General features: G+C 53.8%; 2 protein-coding genes across 5 annotated transcripts in view; one reads left to right on the plus strand and one right to left on the minus strand.

The window, feature by feature from the left end:
* Window positions 1-7,379, plus strand: part of SAMD4B (sterile alpha motif domain containing 4B) — a 30,463-nt gene extending 23,084 nt beyond the window's left edge. For both annotated transcript variants that reach the window (XM_035117370.3, XM_035117371.3), the window contains exons 10-13: window positions 1,681-1,879; window positions 2,698-2,821; window positions 3,301-3,384; window positions 4,402-7,379. In XM_035117370.3, the coding sequence (XP_034973261.3) occupies window positions 1,681-1,879; window positions 2,698-2,821; window positions 3,301-3,384; window positions 4,402-4,430 (436 nt within the window). In that variant the 3' untranslated portion in view covers window positions 4,431-7,379. The remainder of the gene's footprint in view (window positions 1-1,680; window positions 1,880-2,697; window positions 2,822-3,300; window positions 3,385-4,401) is intronic.
* A 2,977-nt stretch (window positions 7,380-10,356) lies between these two features.
* Window positions 10,357-17,398, minus strand: LOC118086104 (suppressor of cytokine signaling 5-like). 3 transcript variants are annotated; one of them, XM_035117367.3, is made up of 2 exons: window positions 16,162-17,398; window positions 10,357-13,037 (listed from the first exon to the last, which is right to left on the minus strand). In XM_035117367.3, the coding sequence occupies exons 1-2, from the start codon at window positions 16,702-16,704 to the stop codon at window positions 11,715-11,717; spliced, it is 1,866 nt and encodes a 621-aa protein (XP_034973258.2). In that variant the 5' UTR covers window positions 16,705-17,398; the 3' UTR covers window positions 10,357-11,714. The 3 variants fall into 3 exon arrangements, with proteins under 3 accessions (XP_034973258.2, XP_034973259.2, XP_034973260.2); XM_035117368.3 differs by having other exon boundaries at window positions 16,158-16,494; XM_035117369.3 differs by lacking the exon at window positions 16,162-17,398 and adding an exon at window positions 15,832-15,965.
* Window positions 17,399-17,827: the final 429 nt, after the last annotated feature.

Genomic DNA, 17,827 nt, shown 5'->3' on the forward strand with positions numbered 1-17,827 from the left:
CCATCAGGTGGTGCGGGGCCCTGAAATACGTTCAGCTCCATCCAGCTGAGACGTAGTGACTATCATGCAACTCCTGTGGGAGGGTGGCAGCCAGAGGGACATCCAAGGTGGCTTCTTCAGGCCACGCAGGTGCTTCTTCACACCCAACTATGAGAGCCTGTTGAAGCAGAGGAGCAAAGAAAGCGGTCTTAAACTGAGTCAGACCATTGGTCCATCCAGCTCAGTATTGTGCACACTGACTGCAGTGGTTCTCCAGGGTTTCAGGCAAGGGAGTCTCTCCCAGACTATCTCACCAGAGGGGTGCATGCTCTGGTTATCTCTCGCTTCGACTGCTGCAATGCACTCTACGTGGGGCTACCTTTGAAGGTGACCCGGAAACAACAACTAATCCAGAATGTGACAGCTAGACTGGTGATGGGAGCAGCCACCAAGTCCATATAACACCAGTCCTGAAAGACCTACAGTGGCTCCCAGTACGTTTCCGAGCACAATTCAAAGTGTTGATGCTGACCTCTAAAGCCCTCAACAGCCTCGGCCCAGTAGACCTGAAGGAGCCTCTCCAACCCTATCGTCCAGCCCAGACACTGAGGTCCAGCTCCAAGGGCCTTCTGGCGGTTCCCTCCCTGCGAGAAGTAAGGTTACAGGGAACCAGGCAGAGGGCCTTCTCAGTAGTGGCGCCCACCCTGTGGAACGTCCTCCCATCAGATGTCAAAGAAATAAACATCTGACTTTTAGAAGACATCTGAAGGCAGCCCTGTTTAGGGAAGCTTTTAATGTTTGAAGTTCTATTCTGTTTTTAATATTCTGTTGGCCACCCAGAGGTTGCCAGGGATTGAATCCAGGTCCTTCTGCATGCAAGGCAGATGCTCTACCCCTGAGCTGTGTCCCTTCCCCAGGGTGCCCTGGGCTGCTTTATACTACAGCAGTGGTTCCTAAAGTGGGTGGTACATCCATACATAATTTTGTTTGTATGCCGCCCTTCCTTGGACAAAACCACGCTCAAGGCAGCTTACAGCATGAAAAGATTTACAAAAGCGCTCCTAAACAATAAACAAAACATCAAAAGGTATACAACCGAATGAAGCAATTTCCACATAAATCGTAGTAAGATTTGAAGTACAGATACAAAAAATTAATATCAAAAACAGCAGCAACTGGCTCCCCAACAAAAACCCCAACCCAAGAGAGTCTGTTCAGCAGCCCCAGCTTTTGCAGCTGGAGTCAGTCAGGGCCCTGCCATCTTAGGCTGGCAAGGCAGGGAGGCACTGGAGGTGCAAATGACTATCAGATTTGAAGTTTTTATCACTGGATCAGGTTCATCAGTTTTGTTGTATTAAACTAAATGGTTTGAATCCGGTATTGAATAAATGTGCAATTAATGGTTAGCAGTTTGAATTTTATTGTGTTGTTATCAGTGGGTCATGTGAATGATGCTCTTTCTAGGGTGGGGTAGGGGACACTTGGGGTGATTTTCTGGAACCAAGGGGGCTAGTGGCCAGAAAATGTTTGGGGACCACTAGAGCTAAGGTACCGTAAGGGTGGCCAGCCTGTGGCCTGGGTTTGGGTCACAGCAGCCTTATTGTGAAATGCTACCCATACTCACAAGTGATGGTACTTACCAACGGGACTGACTTCTCTCTCTCTCTCTTTCCCCCACCCCCCGCTTTGGTACTCTTCTAGATGGGCCTTTGGTTCCAATTCTCTCCCCATAGCTGGATCTGTGGGGGTGGGGGTGGCCCGCAGAGGACAGCGGCAGTTCCAGATGCCCCCCCGCGCCATTCCTCCCAGCCGCCTGGGGATCCTGAGCCCTGCGGGGATCGGCGGAGTCTCCCCTCGGCATGCTCTCACCAGCCCAAACCTTGGGAGCCAAGGGCGGCAGGTAAGAAAGGGATGGGATGGAGGCAGTGTTCCCTTTATAGCCCTGGGCTAAGGTAACAGGATGCCTCTGAAAGGCAGCCTGGCCACATCTCCGTTGACCCAAGAGGGCTCCTTCAGAAGGGGGCATTCTAAGCCGCCTTTCTTGTGCTGCTTAAACTCATTTCCAAGTGTTGGTGCGTTTTGAAAATGGGGGATTTCTTACCAGGGACATGCAACATGCTCTGTCTTGGAAATAATCTTACAGGGACATAAGCAGTGAGCAAAATGTGTGGAGTTGCCTTTTGCTGACTGCACTTTGCAAAAAAGATGTTTGTGGAAGGAAGGTCTCAACTGTGTTGTACTCCGGTGCAACCCCAGGGGCTTGGCTGAAAGCCTATCGCAGGGATAGCCAGCCAAGTGCCCTCCAGGTATTTTGAACTACAACTCGCCTCCTTCCTGTCTGTGGCCCCGCGGGCGGCAGCTGTAGCCCCAGATACCTAGAGGGCACCAGGTTGCTGAAGGAGACGAAGGAGATAGAGCAGCCCCCATATTAGCATCGCTGCAGATTCCATGCAGACAGCGGCTTCACATAAGAGCAGAAGAAGTTCCCAGCCGGGTCAGCACCCTGGTCTCGCAGTCACCAGCCAGACGCCCAAAACAGAAACCTGCAGGTGAGACTATTTGGGGCATGCCAGGCTTCAGCCCTCTCCCTCGGCTCCGTGTAGTAGTAACTCACCTACTGGGAGGGGTGGTTTTTGGTGTGTGTATGCGTGTGTGTGTTTTGTTTTGTTTCTCCGGTTTGCCCCCCTGTTTAAATCAAATTCTCTTTTCCCTTCCAAGAACCTGTGGTTTGCCAACCCTGGGGGCAGCAACAGCATGCCGGGCCAGAGTCGCAGTTCTGTCCAGCGGACCCATTCGCTCCCCGTCCACACATCCCCCCAGGCCATCCTCATGTTCCCACAGGGTGAGTCAGCCAGCTTCTTGGCTTCAGTGGCGGGGAGGGTGGCATTTGCTTAGCCATTGCTTCTTCTGAGAAAAATTTAGCCGCAAACAAAACAGGCACAGTGCTGGAACGCAGGCAATGAGTGCCACTGGGCACGTGCAGACTGCTTTTTCCTTGCTTCTGTGTAACTACTGGCAACTCATAGAGCAGCTGCTGCGGGATCTCACTGCAGGACTTAAACCTTTGTGGAGACGAAGGGGAGCACTGTCCCTGTCCCCTGACTTTTCCATTGACCAAGCAAACCAGACTGGGTAGCTCAGTTGGGATCGAGTGTGAAGACTCTTAATCACAGGGTTGTGGGTGCAAAAGATCCCTGCACTGCAGGGGATTTGGGCTAGATGACCCTCGTGGTCCCTTCCAACTCTACGACTCTTTGATTCCGTGAACCTGGGTCAGAATGGGTAGTGACCACCTGCGACTGCGTTCCCCCCCCCCTCCAGATTGCCAGCTCCCTGGAACAGACCTGGAGATCAACCCTACGCTGGAGTCCCTGTGTCTCAGCATGACGGAGCACGCACTGGGCGGTGAGGGGCTTATTTTACTTCAATTCATTTATTCACTGCATTTCTAGCCCACCTTTTTCTCCAGGGAGCTCAAGGCGGCTTACACCTCATTGAATCCCCACAGCAACCCTGCGGGGCAGGCTAGGCTGAGAGGCAGAAACTGACCCCTAAGGTCACCCAGGGGGGCTTCATGGCCAAGGGGGGCGGGATTCAAATGCTGGTCTCCCAGGCTCCAGTCCAGTACTCTAACTGCTGCACCACACCAACTCCTGCTTTTGTGACATCCAGATTCTTGCCTTTCCTTTTACATAGTTTGAGACGGTAAATATTAAAATATTTTAGAAATATTAAAAGCACAATAAAACCTCAAACATTAAAAATCTTCCCTAAACAGGGCTGCCTCCAGATGCCTTCTAAAAGTCAGATAGTTTTTTATTTCCTTGACATCTGATGGGAGGGCATTCCACAGGCTGGGCGCCACCACCGAGAAGCCCCTCTGCCTGGTTCCCTGTAACTTCACTTCTCACAGGGAGGGAACCACCAGAATCATAATAATAATAAATAATAATAATGTATTATTTATACCCCGCCCGTCTGGCTGGGTTTCCCCAGCCACTCTGGGCGGCTCCCAACCGAATATTAAAAACACAATACAGCATTAAACATGAAAAACTTCCCTAAACAGGGCTGCCTTCAGATGTCTTTTAAAAGTAAAATAGTTGCTTATTGCTTTGACACCTGAAGGGAGGGTGTTCCACAAGGCAGGTGCCACCACTGAGAAGGCCCTCTGCCTGGTTCCCTGCAACCTCACTTCTCGCAGTGAGGGAACCGCCAGAAGGCCCTCGGAGCTGGACCTCAGTGTCCAGGCTGGACGATGGGGTGGCGACGCTCCTTCGGGTCTACTGGGCTAAGGCCGTTTAGGGCTTTAAAGGTCAGCACCAGCACTTTGAATTGTGCTCGGAAACTGGGAACCAACATACTTTCCCATCTATTCCTCCACCTGCTATAATTCTGCGCTCTCTCTTGCTCTCTCTGCAGATGGCACCGACAAGACTTCCACCATTTGAAAGAAGCTGCATCTGCTGATGTTCCTGAGAAGCTTTAGGGTGGCTGTTTATTTTTTTTCCCCTTCCTCACTCCTTGTTGTTTTTGTTTTTTGTTATAAGCCCCTCATTTCCCAGGGGTGTGTTTGCTGTGGGGGTGGGCGAACCCCTTCCCCCACAAAACCACCTCCAGCCGTTCCCAGCCGCCGGAGGGGAGATGGGGGGGAGAAAAAGCTGTCACTACAATCTCACCGTCTTATTGTGTTCTAATATTTTTTCCCCCTACTTTTTATTATTATTATAACTTCAGCTATTGGTTTTTAATACGTCAATGTGCACAAGGGAGCAGGTGGGCAGGAGGCTCCTAGAAGTTTAACTGGCAGGAGGCGGAGGAGGCTGAATTTGGGTCATGTCGCCCCCTTCCCCTTTGGGGTTTTTCTCGTTTTCTCTTTCCCTCATCTCCCCCACCCCCCTCCGACCGCCTCTCCTCCTCCTTCTTCCTCCTCCTCCTCCTTCCTCTCCTCTTCTTGAAACAGACCAGCCAAGGTGATGATGAGCAGGAAAGACTGGTCCTCTCCCGCTATCTGGATTTGGGGTGTTTTTGATGCCTGCCCCATCAGCAGCCAGGACACGGGAGGGGCATCGTGGGGTTACCTGGGCGAGCTGGTTTCCGTCTGAGCTAACCCAGCCGACAGCTTTCCGTACCTGGCATTGGAGGAGGAGGAGGAGGTGGAAGAGTCTTGGTGGAGAGGGAGGGAAGGCATTGGTGCTGCAGGTGACTGACACAATTTTTTTAAGTGCCTCTAATACTCCCCCCACTTTACCGAGAGCAGGTGGAGAAGGGCAGGATGCAGCGGGGGTTGGCACAGCCCCACACCTGAGTGCTCAGCATGAACTTTGCAGGCCTGTCCCTGGTTCTTTTTATACATACATACATATAAATATATATATAGATATATAATTGAAACGATGTCCGTATGCTACCTCTTAGGGCGGCCTTCCCCGGACCCAAGTGCCCTCTCTCGGCGCGTTTTCCCCCCGGCCGATGCGAGTTGTCATCCGAAACGGGTCGAGGGGCGCACTTGGTTGGGGAAGACGGTCTTTGGGGAACTGGGCAGGAGTAGCAGGTGGCAGTTGAGGAGAGACGTCTGGGCCACCCACCCGCCTCATCACCACCCCTAGATTGAGAGTGCTGTGGCCCTTTGGGCACTGGGGTTTTGAACTCCTTCGGCCGCCTTCTCTTGGGTGTGCAGAGCGTTGGTTGGTTGGTTGGGGAGCTGGGAGCCAGACCTAGTTGTGTTGAAGCAGTTCAAATGGGTTTGGGGGATCAGTCGGCAGTTTCGTGGTTTAGGATCAAAGTTCTTTTCTCGGTTCAGCTGCTATGGGTTCCTTGTGTCCGATGCAAGGTGAATTTTCTCATCTCCCTCCGATAATTGCAAGGCGGGAGAAGGTCAGAAGGCTGGTGGAAGAGGAGGAGGAGGTGGAGAAGGAGCAGTTCTGTTGGCGGGTCTCGCAAGCTCGGCCGTTAATTTTCCTAACGTTCTTCAATGGTTTGGGGGTGCACAGTTGTCTGTCTGTCTTCCCTGAGTCGGGTGTATGTGTGTGTGGGGGGGAGATTGAGTGGGTCACAGCAAAAGCCATGGTGGGTCCCTGACACCAATGGGGGGACCACCGCCCCAGGTTCTGCGGCGGTTTTCTGGTGCTTACAAGTGACTGGTGGCACTCCTGGGTGCAGGCAGTTGGGTTCACGGTGCTAATGAATTTGCAGGAGCCAAGCAGAGATCCTCCATCCTCCCCCCGACCTGGGAGGCAATTGGCGGCAGCAGCTGAGGGATCCAAGAGATCCCCGCCACCCCCCTCCGACAGGGTTGGGGAGCAGAAAGACCTTCCGGGCAGGAATCCAAACGGGACCAGAAGGCTTCTCCATTTTAACTCCAGGCGGGTGGAGGGTTTCTCTGTGCTGGCATTTACACAAACACTACAGGCGGGCAAACGGCTGTGTCGGGACCCTCTGGACTTCCAAACCTCCTGCCACCAGCCCTTTGGGTCAGCGTTCTGCATCGGAACGGCTGCGGAACGGGGGTGGGGGTGGGCGTGATTTTCGCCGCGTCTCTGATGCCCTCAGAGGCGCTGAGACACTGGCTGTTCTTTTTTAAAAATAAGAAAACGACTAATGGGAGGCCCGGGCGAGACCTTTCTGTGCAGGTGGAGGGTGAAACAGACATCCTAAGCGTTTTCACTTTTGGCGCTGAGCGGGAGGGGGGGGGGTTCTTCCAAGGTGCAGGGTGCCCAAGGCAGCTTGTCAGGTTGGGGGGGGGTTGCGGGAGGGTCGCCTTGCTAGTTTCCCTTGCGCCCCGACTTTGTTTGTGCGTGTGCATGCGAGTTGGGTGTGTGAGTGTGCCTTTCTTCCCCAGCCACTGTTTTTCGCATGATGGGCAAAAAACCCAACCCAACCCTTTTCCCCGTTCCCCAAAAGCTGACCTTGGCAGGCTCTTAGGTACAGAGGACCTTTCATCGTTCTCCTCTTCCTCTCCCCTCTCTCGCCCTCCAAGAACTGTTTTAAATATTGAAAAAAGGCCTTTCCCTCCCCCCCCAAAAGTATCCCGAACAGTAGCATACAGAAAAACCCAGAAGAGCAGACCTGAGAGAATTATTTCTTTAAAAAAAAACAAAAAAAAATTAGAGAGACAAGGTTCCTGTTTCAGATAGAAATGTTATTTTAGATACATTTTATTATGAATAACTTTTGTTATGACTATGGCTGGTAACCATGAATACGTTATTTAAAAAAAAAAACCACAAAATGTTTTACAAAAAAAAAAATCCAAATTCTGACTTTAGATTGCTTTGTTGGACTCCTTTACCGCTTTTTTCCCTTCTTCCAGTTTTTTGCTTTGTAAAAGGCATACAGAATTTAAGTATTAGCCCTTTTTTATTAACCTCTATGATAAAGCTGTGCTTATTTTGTATTAATTTCTTTTAAAACGTTTGGGTTTTTTATTTTGGCTTGGGTTTGGGTTTTTTGTGGGGAGGGTGGCGGGTTGACAGGTCGACATGGGGAGGGAGGGGTGGGCTCCTGAATGTCTTCTTATGGGTAGCAGGACTATCAAAGCCTTTTTCACCAACTGGGGGGGGGTGAAGGGTTAAAACCCTTAGAGTTGAGTTCATGGGGGGGGGGACACAAGCACCATTTTGCACCCATGGAAGAGACGGGAGGTGCTGGTCTACGCAGGCAAACACCCCTTCCTCATTAAAGACCCCTCGGGAGAACCTTCGGGAGAACTTACAGCCAGAGGCAACTCTCTTGAAGGCTTGCGGCCCTGATCCACACAACTCCTATTTGTTCATAGTCAATGGACCTCATGGGAATCGTAGGATTGGATGGGACCTCCAACCCCCTGTAAATTGGGATGTCTTCCTGCTGGGTTGTGCACCCTAGAACAGGGGTCAGCAAACTTTTTCAGCAGGGGGCCGGTCCACTGTCCCTCAGACCTTGTGAGGGACCAGACTATATTTGGGGGGGGGGGGATAATAATGAATGAATTCCTATGCCCTGCAAATAACCCAAAGATGCATTTTAAATAAAAGGACACATTCTACTCAATTAAAACACACAGATTCCTGGACCGTCTGCAGGCTGGATTTAGAAGGCAATTGGGCTGGATCCGGCCCCTGGGCCTTAGTTTGACTACCTATGCTCCAGAAGGAAGACGGACTTGAGTGAACTGGCTGGATTTCCCCCCTTGGTTTTTGGCAGCCATGCCTCCTCACAAAGGGTCAAAACCCAGTCGAAGGGACTCTTGGCGTTTCCTTCCGTACTCCAGAATTTCTCTTGGTTTGAGCAGCAAATGCTGTTCCAATGAACCTTCTTGTTCGGTTGTTGGGGGTGGAGGGGCAAAGCGTCCTCAAATCTAGTGGGTGTCTTAGTGGGATCAGGCACAAAACACCAATCACACAACTGCAGAGATGGAAGGGGCCCCTAGAGTCATCCAGCTTACCCGCTGCAATGCAGGAATCAAATAATCCAGCCTCTGCTTAAAAAACCTCCAAAGGAGGAGAGTCCACCTTCTGAAGAAGTGCGCTCCACTGTTACCTGGTTGGAATCTCCTTCCTTGACACTTGAATCCACTGGTACGGGTCCTCCCCTCGGGAGCAGACAGGGACAAAACAGCTCTGTCAGCAGAGCGTGAGAATCATAATCTCAGGGTTGTGGGTTCAAGCCCCATGCTAGGCAGAGATTCCATCATTGCAGGGGGTTGGACTGGATGGCCCTCATGGTCCCTTCCAACCCTGGTTCTACCCTAAGCTTGCTCCATTTGACAACCCTTCAGATGTTTGGAGGTGGCTCTCACACCCGCTCTCAGCCTTCTCCAGGCTCGCCATCCTCGCCTGCAACGCTTGGGCAAAGGGTACTTGGATGCGCATTTGATTCACCTATGGCAGCCATGAGCCTGGCAGCTTCTGAGCTTCCTCCGGGCCGGGTGCTGCTTCAGAGCCCCACGGTAACCCAACTCTTCTCATCCTCCCCCTGTGACTTCACGGTGCCCTCCAATGCTTGCTTGCCCGGCGAGGTCTTTTCATAGGAATGAGCCTGCCACAGACTCATGGAGCAGGAGGGCCGCAGCTCAGCGGCGGAGCATTGGACCAGCTTGCAGAAGGCTCCAGATTCAGTCCATGACAGCGCCTCCGGTTAAGAGTCGACAAGAGACTCCCGGCATGAAATCCTACTGCCGCTCAGGGTAGACAGCACTGAGCTGGCCGGGCCAAGGCTCTGACTCAGTGTAAAGCAAGCGCAAGAGCCCATGCGCCAAACTCTGCGCACCAAGCCTGCCCTCCACCTCCCGGCATTGCTCCAAAGGCAGCTCCGGCAGCCACTGTGTCGTCGGGCATGCTCCCGTTTGCCACCCCAGCGCCCCTTTGTAAGCCCCTCAACCAATTCCCTTCCGTGTCCCTCTGCCGGCTGCTGCCCCCACCCAGATGTTTAGGACTGCAGCTGGTGGGGACTCTTGGGGTTGGTAGTGTCTAAAATAGATGATGATGATGATAATAATAATAATAATAATAATAATAATTTATTATTTATACCCTGCCCATCTGGCTGGGTTTCCCCAGCCATTGGGTGGCTTACAACAGAAAAATGAACTAAAACAATTAAATATTAAAATCCTCCCTAAACAGGGCTGCCTTCAGATGTCCTAAAAATCTGGTAGCTGCTTTTCTCGTTGACATCTGATGGGAGGGCGTTCCACAGGACAGGCGACATCACCGAGAAGGCCCTCTGCCTGGTTCCCTGCAACTTGGCTTCTCGCAACGAGGGAACCGTCAGAGGGCCCTCGGTACTGGACCTCAGTGTCCGGGCAGAACAATGGGGGTGGAGACGCTTCTTCAGGTATACTGGACCGAGGCCATTTAGGGCTTTAAAGGTCAGCACCAACACTTTGAACTGTGCTCGGAAACTTACTGGGAGCCAATGTAGATCTTTCAAGACCGGTGTTATGTGGTCTCGGCGGTCGCTCCCAGTCACCAGTCTAGCTGCCGCATTCTGGATTAGTTGCAGATGCAGAGCCGGGTGCGTGTTGGTTCCAGCATCCATTTCAAGTGCCTTTTCCCTGCAAGGTGCTATGTCCCAGCTTTGGCGCAGTCTATGGAACTCCCTCCCGCAGTGATGGGCACCAACTTGAACGACTCTATATGAGAATTGGACAAATTCATGGAGAGGGTCATCGGTGGCTACTAGCCAGGATGGCTCTGCTCTGCCTCCAGGATGCCAAACTGGATGGGCCGCTGACCTGTTCCGGCAGGCTCTTACATTGTGCACTAACAAGCACCGGCTCTGTGTTTTCTGAGTGCATACACTTCCTTGAGATCCAGGGATCTGAACCACCCACATCTCCCTCCCTGCACTGTTCCCAGGATGCGATGCTAGGGAAGAGTTAATTGCAAGCAGGTGTAGACAAAAAAAGAAAGCTGTTTAATAAGACACACACACACAGTGAGACAGAAGGCAGCAGCAGTCCTTTTCTGGCAGTAGAGGGGAGTGCAAGACCTAGATTTCATTCAACCTGCCCCTCCACTCAAAAACTACCACCTCGGCAGTTCATTTTTCTAAAAGCATCGCCACTCAGCTGATCCACATTGGCAGGAGGAAAGTCCAGTGGCAAACTGGCTGGATTTGCCAAAAGCTGCTCCTTTGGCTCTGAGAGCAGCTCGCAGTTAGGAAGCCTTTGCCATCCTGCCTCAGAGTTCCTCAGCCTCCCTGCCACCCTTGCATCAGGAGCAAAGGCAGCAGCGCAGGATTCAGGCCTGTGGGGATGGATTAAAGACAAGTCGAGAGGAGGACTCTTGCCAAATAAGAGAGTCTCGGTCCATTCCCCTCCTGTGTGAAATTTGTTCCAAAGCCTGTCTTGGAAGAAGCAACTCTTGTTTAAAGTTTTGTGCTTTTTTATCCCCAGCCACCTACAATGGTTGGTCACTGACCAGCCCCGCCCCACCCCACCCAGTTCCCATTCGGCAGTGGTGTGAGCTCAGGAATAAGAGTGTGCGTAAGACAACTGGGTCACAGAACCGTAGATCTGGAAGGGACCGCCAAGGGTCATTATCTAGCCCAACCCGCAGCGGTACAGGAACCGCAGCTGAAGTATCTCCTTCCTGGGGAAAGAGGAGGTGTGGGCACTGCGTGTGACTGGAAGTTTCTCGAAAGGCAAAGGTTGCACCCAGAACCTGGTTAATGCACTTGACAGACACATAAACACTTGGTGGAGTAGGAAATGGCAAAGGGACTGACCTCTGGCCAGTGCCAAAGCAGCACCCAAACGGGGCAGGGTGGGTGGGTACTTGGGTCAGAACAGGCTGGGGGGCGGGGAGGCAGGGGTCCTCCAGCTGGCAGAACACCTGCTTTGCCTGCAGAAGGTTCAATCCCAAACGGCACCTTTATGTCCAGCTCAGAGCGTCCCCTGCCCGAAACCCCAGCCAGCCATTGCTGCCAGTCAGTGTAGACTCTATAAGGCTGCTTCCAAGGTCCCTTCCTAGCTGTTGGCAGCGGCGCCACCAAAGTCCTGCTTCTTCACTCCTCTTCTGCAGACGCAAGTCCTCCCCGTAGGTTCCCAGACCGTCTCTCGAAAGCGAGCCACGCAATTCGGCAGCAGGAATGAAACCTGGTTCGCGGAGGAAAGCGCCCACGTTTGAAACCCTGCAGCGGGATGGATTAGAATGTCTCCTAGGGGGCCGAGGGGACAGAAGTATCGGAGTAAAATAGGCAGTGGCGGGAGAGAGCTAACCAGCTGGAGATGGGAGCCACAGGCTCCCCGGTCAGCTCCACCAGGCGTCCAGCCTCCGGACGCGAACCCTCTGCTTGTAGTGGTACTCCTTGAGATACGCCTTGAGGGTGCTGGGGATGGGCAGGCGGCCGATGCCGTCGTAGGTGGTGCAGCAGGTGACGACGGCGCGGCAGAGGTGCTGCAGCCCAAAGGGGAAGGTCCGGTTGACGGGGACGGAGAGCAGCGGCTCGAAGAACATGCACACGCTGGGGTCCTTGTAGTGCTCGAGGAGCCCTGTCACGGTGGGCGCATGGAAGACGCTGGGGTCGTGCACGTCAAAGCTGAAGTTGTGGTTCCACTGCTCGATGCGGGCATGCAGGGAGCGGCCGTAGCGGCGGAAGCTCACCGAGAACAGGTAGTCCTCCTGCGCCGAGTCGCGCAGCAGGAACGTCCCCTCGGGCTTCCCGTCCAGCAGCGCCTCTGCTTCGTAGCGGTCCATCACGCCCCAGTAGCAGGGCAGCTGCGTCAGCTGCAGCAAGTCAGGAACCAGGCAGTGGATGTAGTCGATCTGGGTGTGGATGCGCACATCAGGCGGCAGCCCCACGGCACAGGAAGAGGAGCCCGCGGCCTCCTCCTCTTCCTCCTCCTCCTCCTCCTCGTCCGTAGCCGCCAGCGCCGCCCATCCAGCGCCGGCAAGCTCGCTCATGCCATGTGCCAGCTTCGGCCCCAGTTTGTAGAGGGGGTTGTTGACCTGCGCCGTCACCTCGAAGGTGTGGATCAGGGCATCCGGGGGTGGCTCGACGCCCTGCTCGATGCTGATGCGCCGGCGCTCCCGCAGGCGGTCATCCTCGTCGTCAGAGCGCGGTGCGGCCAGGGCCTCGTGATCAGAGACGGGCGCCGTGTGCTGTTTGATGAGGTTCCAGGTGCGCGCCAGCTCCGAGCCAGGAGGGAAGGGGCAGGTGTCGAGCATCAGCTCCCGCAGGTGGATCTTGCGCTGCACGGAGAGGTCCGGTGAGCGGGAGGCGCTCTTGAGAGGGAAGCACTGCCCCACGGCTGCCTGCAGCTTCTGGCGCAAGGAACGGCCCACCCCTTTGCCGACGGGCTCCGGGGACCCCGAGAAGCCTCCTCCGTCTGCTTCCGCTTCCAGCGGCGAAAGGCTCTGCCTCTCCACGGATCGGCTCGCTCGGGCTCTCCAGCGGCCGCCGGGACGGGCGCCGGGACCTGCATCTTGCTTGGCTTTTGGCCGGGCGCCGCCCTCCTGCGACATGGCCCCACGGGGGGAGGAGCTAGAGGGGCGGAGCATCTTGCAGGCGCACAGAGAGGTAGACATGGAAGCGGAAGCACATGGTGGCGTCGTCGGCGTGGGAAGTGCGACCTGGGCAAGGGAAGAGAGAGCCCGTATTAGAAACTAGGGTAACATAAGCTAGGCAACAAATGGCTCCTTAACCCTAGGTTACAGTCGCCACAACACCACAAATGTCTATTTGCCAGGGGGTTGGACTAGATGACCCCCAGAGATCCCTTCCAACACTACGATCCTATGATGCTGTGCTCTCAACTACATTGCTCGACTGTTGCTCACTCTTAAAACAGTTCACGTCTCTCAATAAGCAAGAAGGAGAAACATGCAGTGGAACTGGAAATGGCATTAGCTATGGACTAAGGGCAGAGGTTTTGTAATTGTGGAGAAACCTCCACATAGTTGGAACTGAACCTGTGCCAGTAGCGATATGTGCCTGGGGAATTTCGGTCATCAGGTCATCGGTGCCACATTAAATCAGCTAGGACCCTTATTGATTGATAGATTTGATTGACTGACCTCCACCATAAGGTCTCGGGGTACCTTGGTGGTGGAAAAGCCAGGGTAAAAAGGTGCGCTTTCCGCATCCTCTGGAAGCTGTGCAATGAAGGTGCCAGGTGCATCTCTGTGGGGAGGGAGTCCCACAGCTTAGGGGCCACCACAGAGAAGGCCCTCTCCCACTGGGCCACCCCATAAGCCTCAGAGGGCAGAGAAACTACCAAGAGGGCCCCCCTCTGCCCATCTCAGCCCCCAAAAGGATCTGTAGGTAAGGAGGCGGCCTTTCAGCTATTTGGGGTTTTTCAACACCTTGAATCATGCACAGAAATAAACTTGGAAGCCAGCATGGCTATTTTAAGGTGTGTGTGTGTGTGATCTAAGTGGATCCTTGTCTCCATAACCAAAACACCACCACCCACCAGGCCCAGAGGGGAATGAGGGGCAGGTTGCCCCACACAGAGGAGGACTGTGAAAAACACCCACCCAAAAAGCTGCAAGGATGAAGTTTACTTCAACCTTGTTTCCCAAGGGACAGAACTGCTTTGGTTGCAACTCGGCAGAAAGACCCCAGAAACCGGCAGGGTTCCAGTTAGGCCAGAACTGGGCAACTAGGGGCCCGCCAGATGATGAAACAAAGTGCTAGTTAAACTGTGGAACTCACTGCTGCAGGAAGCAAATATGGCTTCCGATTTGGGCGGCTTTAAAAAAAGGACTAGGGTCTGGACAAAGGCATGCCTCCGTGGTTGGAGGCAGCCAACATGTCTGAATACCGGTTGCCGGAAAGCACAGGAGGGGTGAGTTGATCTCGCACTCGGGTCCCGCTTGCAAATTTCCTGCGGGCGTCTGGTTGGCCACTGCACAGTGCCAGATTACCAAATACAGTAGGCAGAACAGGCCCCGGCCTATGGAAGGGTTGGCTGGTTAAATCAAAAACGTATCAGGAAATGATTTGCAAGGCCCCCTCCCCGGAGATTTTAACTGCCATGGGGCCTCCACAGGGTTTAATCCAGCACTGCCACAGTGAAAACAGGATGCTGGACTAAATGGGCCACGGGCTCGATCCTGCAGGGTTTTGTTACAACGTTGGAGTCCAGCTCCCATCAGGAGCATGCCAAGCAGCTGGCAGGAGGGTGCTGTTGCTGCCTTGGCCCGCAGCTGCGCCTCACTGGAGTCCAGCTTCCCTTCACACATGCAAACTACAAGCTCGCCTCTCCCTCTCTCCTGCCCCACAATTCGCTTCTCCTCCACCAACTTCTCTGGCTCAAGCTTATTTCAACACTGCCCCCTCCCTGCTCCAAAGAGACAGTATTGCATAGTAGGTGGGTATTCAAATGACGTTGGACTACAATGCCCATCATCCCTGACCACTGGTCCTGCCAGCTAGGGATGATGGGAGTTGTAGTCCAAGACCAGCTGGGGGACCCACATTTGAGAACTGTGAGGCTAGAGCAGGCATAGGCAAACTCCGGCCCTCCAGATGTTTTGGGACTACAATTCCCATCATCCCTAGGTAACAGGACCGGTGGTCAAGGGTGATGGGAATTGTAGTCTCACAACATCTGGAGGGCCGGAGTTTGCCTATGCCTGGGCTAGAGTATCTGAAGAAGTGTGCATCTGAAGAAGTAGTGGGATTAAATGATGGGAGGGGGAGAACCACGTACGACATCTCAGAAGAAAGGTGGAGCATAAATGCAACAAAGAGACGAAATTCCCTCTGCTGCCCATTGCGGCCCCCTACTCCCCATCAGACTATCCCATCTTGGGGTGAGCTTAGGGTTACAAATGGGGTTCCTTGCCCTGCTCGGCTCATCCATTAACCAAGTGTTGGAAGCAGGCAGGTGCGGGGGGGGGGGTTCCCTTTCCTTCGCGTGGAGCACCTGAGCAGGCCAGAAGGAAGACCACAGTTTGGGAACAAAGAGACAGCAACAGGTGGAATTGTTCCCCCCCAATACTCCATTTATAGACCACCTTTCTGCCACTTATTTCTTAGATTTTCACCCCCTTTTTCCTTCACAAGAGGTTGCTTTCTAGGTCTGCTGGGAAAGGCAAATAACACAGGAGAGAATCAATGAACTCAGGTGCTGCCTTAGATATAATCAGAAGAGGAGAAAGACAATTATTTGCCACCTTTTCTTCCAAGGACCACAAGGCAGCAAACAGGGTTCTACCACTCATTTAATCCCCACAACGACCCTGTGAGCTTGCGAGGCGGCGACTGGCACTCAAAATCTTCCAGGGAGCTTCATGGCCAAGTGGGGGATTCGAACCCTGGCTCCTCCCAGGTGCTAACCCGAAACTTTAACCTCCATACCACACAGGCTCTAACTCCTTTCTTTAGGGTACCTGAGTGAGGCTGGGGGAGTCAGCTTACCTGTGGGCCTCTGGGCGTGTGCAGAGCGCCGGGCCCTCTCCGCCTCCCCGCAGCTGGGATCGGCGCTTCAAATGCAGCAGTGAGGCTTGGCGCAGGACGCCCCAGAGGCGCACCCCGAAACCCGACGCACCTTGCTGCTCACACCCCGCATTCCTCATCTCCACCTCACCGCTCCATCCACCCAAGGGCCTCGCCCGTGGGAGGCACTCTGCACATGCTCAGAGCCGGCTCGCTCGCGCACCCAAAAGGGAACCCCCGCGCTTCCATCAACCTCCCAGGCCTCTCCAAGGCGGCCGAGTGCACCGCCCGCCCTGCGCGCCCCTTACCGACCGGCGACCCCGGAGGCCTCCTTCCTCTCCGAGGGTTGGAGGCGCACGGCGAGCCCCGGAACCTCTCCGCTTCTCCAGGCCGCTGGATCTCCGGCTCCCCGGAAGCCCCGCGCGTCCAGGCGCGCTCGCCCTGCCCCGATCGAGACCGCTTCCTGGGTGGCATCCGGGAAGCGACGAGAGACGGGAAGGCAGCGAGAGCGCGCCGCCTGCCTGCCTGGCGCAGCGCCGCCACCTGCCGCCGGAGGAGACTCAGGAGAAACAGCGGAGCCCTCGGGCGGGCACGCGCCTTGGAAAGCGCCCTCGCCCCGCAGGACCCAGGAGTCCGGGCTGGCGGGAGACCCTTCCGGAACGCAGAGCAGCTGGACCAATTCTTGCGCCATCTTGGGCTACAGAAAGCCCGCTTTCTCCGACTGCCTTCCACCTCCCTACTCGCCATCCCCACCCGGGAAGCAACCCGAGGGGGGAGCCCCGATCCCCAGTTTACTCCCCACCCACCCCCTTTTAAAATTCCTTCCTTCCTAACGCACGCCACTTTTCTTTCCATCAAGCGCAAAAGGCCGACGCGCCATGGCCTTGGGGTTCTTTGCGATGGCAGAGCGGGGCAGAGACTCAAAGAGGGTGGGAGAGGATAAAACTGGAAATGAGACCACGCCCGTGCGGGATTTTATCTACTTTTATTTCATAAAATTCAAAAGCCCTCAAAGCGGTTTACAGAGAAGACGACGGACAAAATCGTCCATAGGAAAAATTGGGAGAGATGCCTCCGACTCCAGGATTGCCCTGCTGCGGGGGACAAGCAGCTCTTGAAATGACCATGCTGCAACGTCAGGACTTCTTCCACACAGACTGAAGGTGTAAATAGGTGAATCAACCAAATTTCTTAAGCTAGGACTGCCTCCACAGTCAAAGGAACACAGCCATATTTACTTGAACCTGGATAGAGCCAGAATACCACCCGGTGCTGCTCCTAGCCCCTTTCTGTAAGTCTTCCCCAAAATGCCAGGTTCTGAATATTCTTCAGCTGTTCCCAAAACATCCCCAGCTATTTGCAAAATATGCAACATGGGCCTTGCAGAGTGGAGAAATTAGTCGCATTGCATTGCCTCCTGTTCAGATTGTGCTCTACCAAAAAAAAAACCTAGATCAGTGGTCCTCAAACTTTCCCCCCCTCTGAGCCAAACTTAAAAATTTGTTTGCGCTGCACCAGGTTTTTTTAATGGAAAAGAAATACATTGGAAAACTCATCTAGGATTGTCCTCCGTATCACTTCCTGCTCTTGCTTTCGTTTTGAAAATGTACCTATCCATATTATCCAAAGGGGGAAGAAATATTTTTATACTATATAACATGGAAATGTTTAAATGTTCCCTTGATTATCCTTGAATCTTCCTGCCCCATTGCCATCCTCTCCTGCCCCACCCTTTGAGAACCCCTGCCCTAGATCATTTCCTCAAGTCCTGCTACCAAGACACTTGCTAGCCTGACTCTTCCTGCCCAAATGCAGAACTTCACAGAGATTTCTGCTGAAGGCATGAGTTTTGTTCTGGGTTCTCAAATTCTGCCCAAAACATCTCAAATGCTGTCCCGAGTCTTACCAGCTCTCCCTCTCCAATCGGTGCCATCGGGCAAGCTTGACCAGCACCCCTCCACCCAAGATTACAAAGCCC

The sequence above is a fragment of the Zootoca vivipara genome, chromosome 6, assembly GCF_965207765.1.
Source record: "Zootoca vivipara chromosome 6, rZooViv2.hap1.1, whole genome shotgun sequence".
Lineage (NCBI taxonomy): Eukaryota > Metazoa > Chordata > Lepidosauria > Squamata > Lacertidae > Zootoca > Zootoca vivipara.

Bases quoted from the DNA above. Each gene is read 5' to 3' on its own strand.
- LOC118086104 (XM_035117367.3), bottom strand. From the start codon at position 16,704: ATGGAAAGAAAAGTGGCGTGCGTTAGGAAGGAAGGAATTTTAAAAGGG. The intron at 13,038-16,161 runs GTCGGTAAGGGG...TCCCTTGCCCAG, and splicing joins GGAGGCCTCCGGGGTCGCCG to GTCGCACTTCCCACGCCGAC.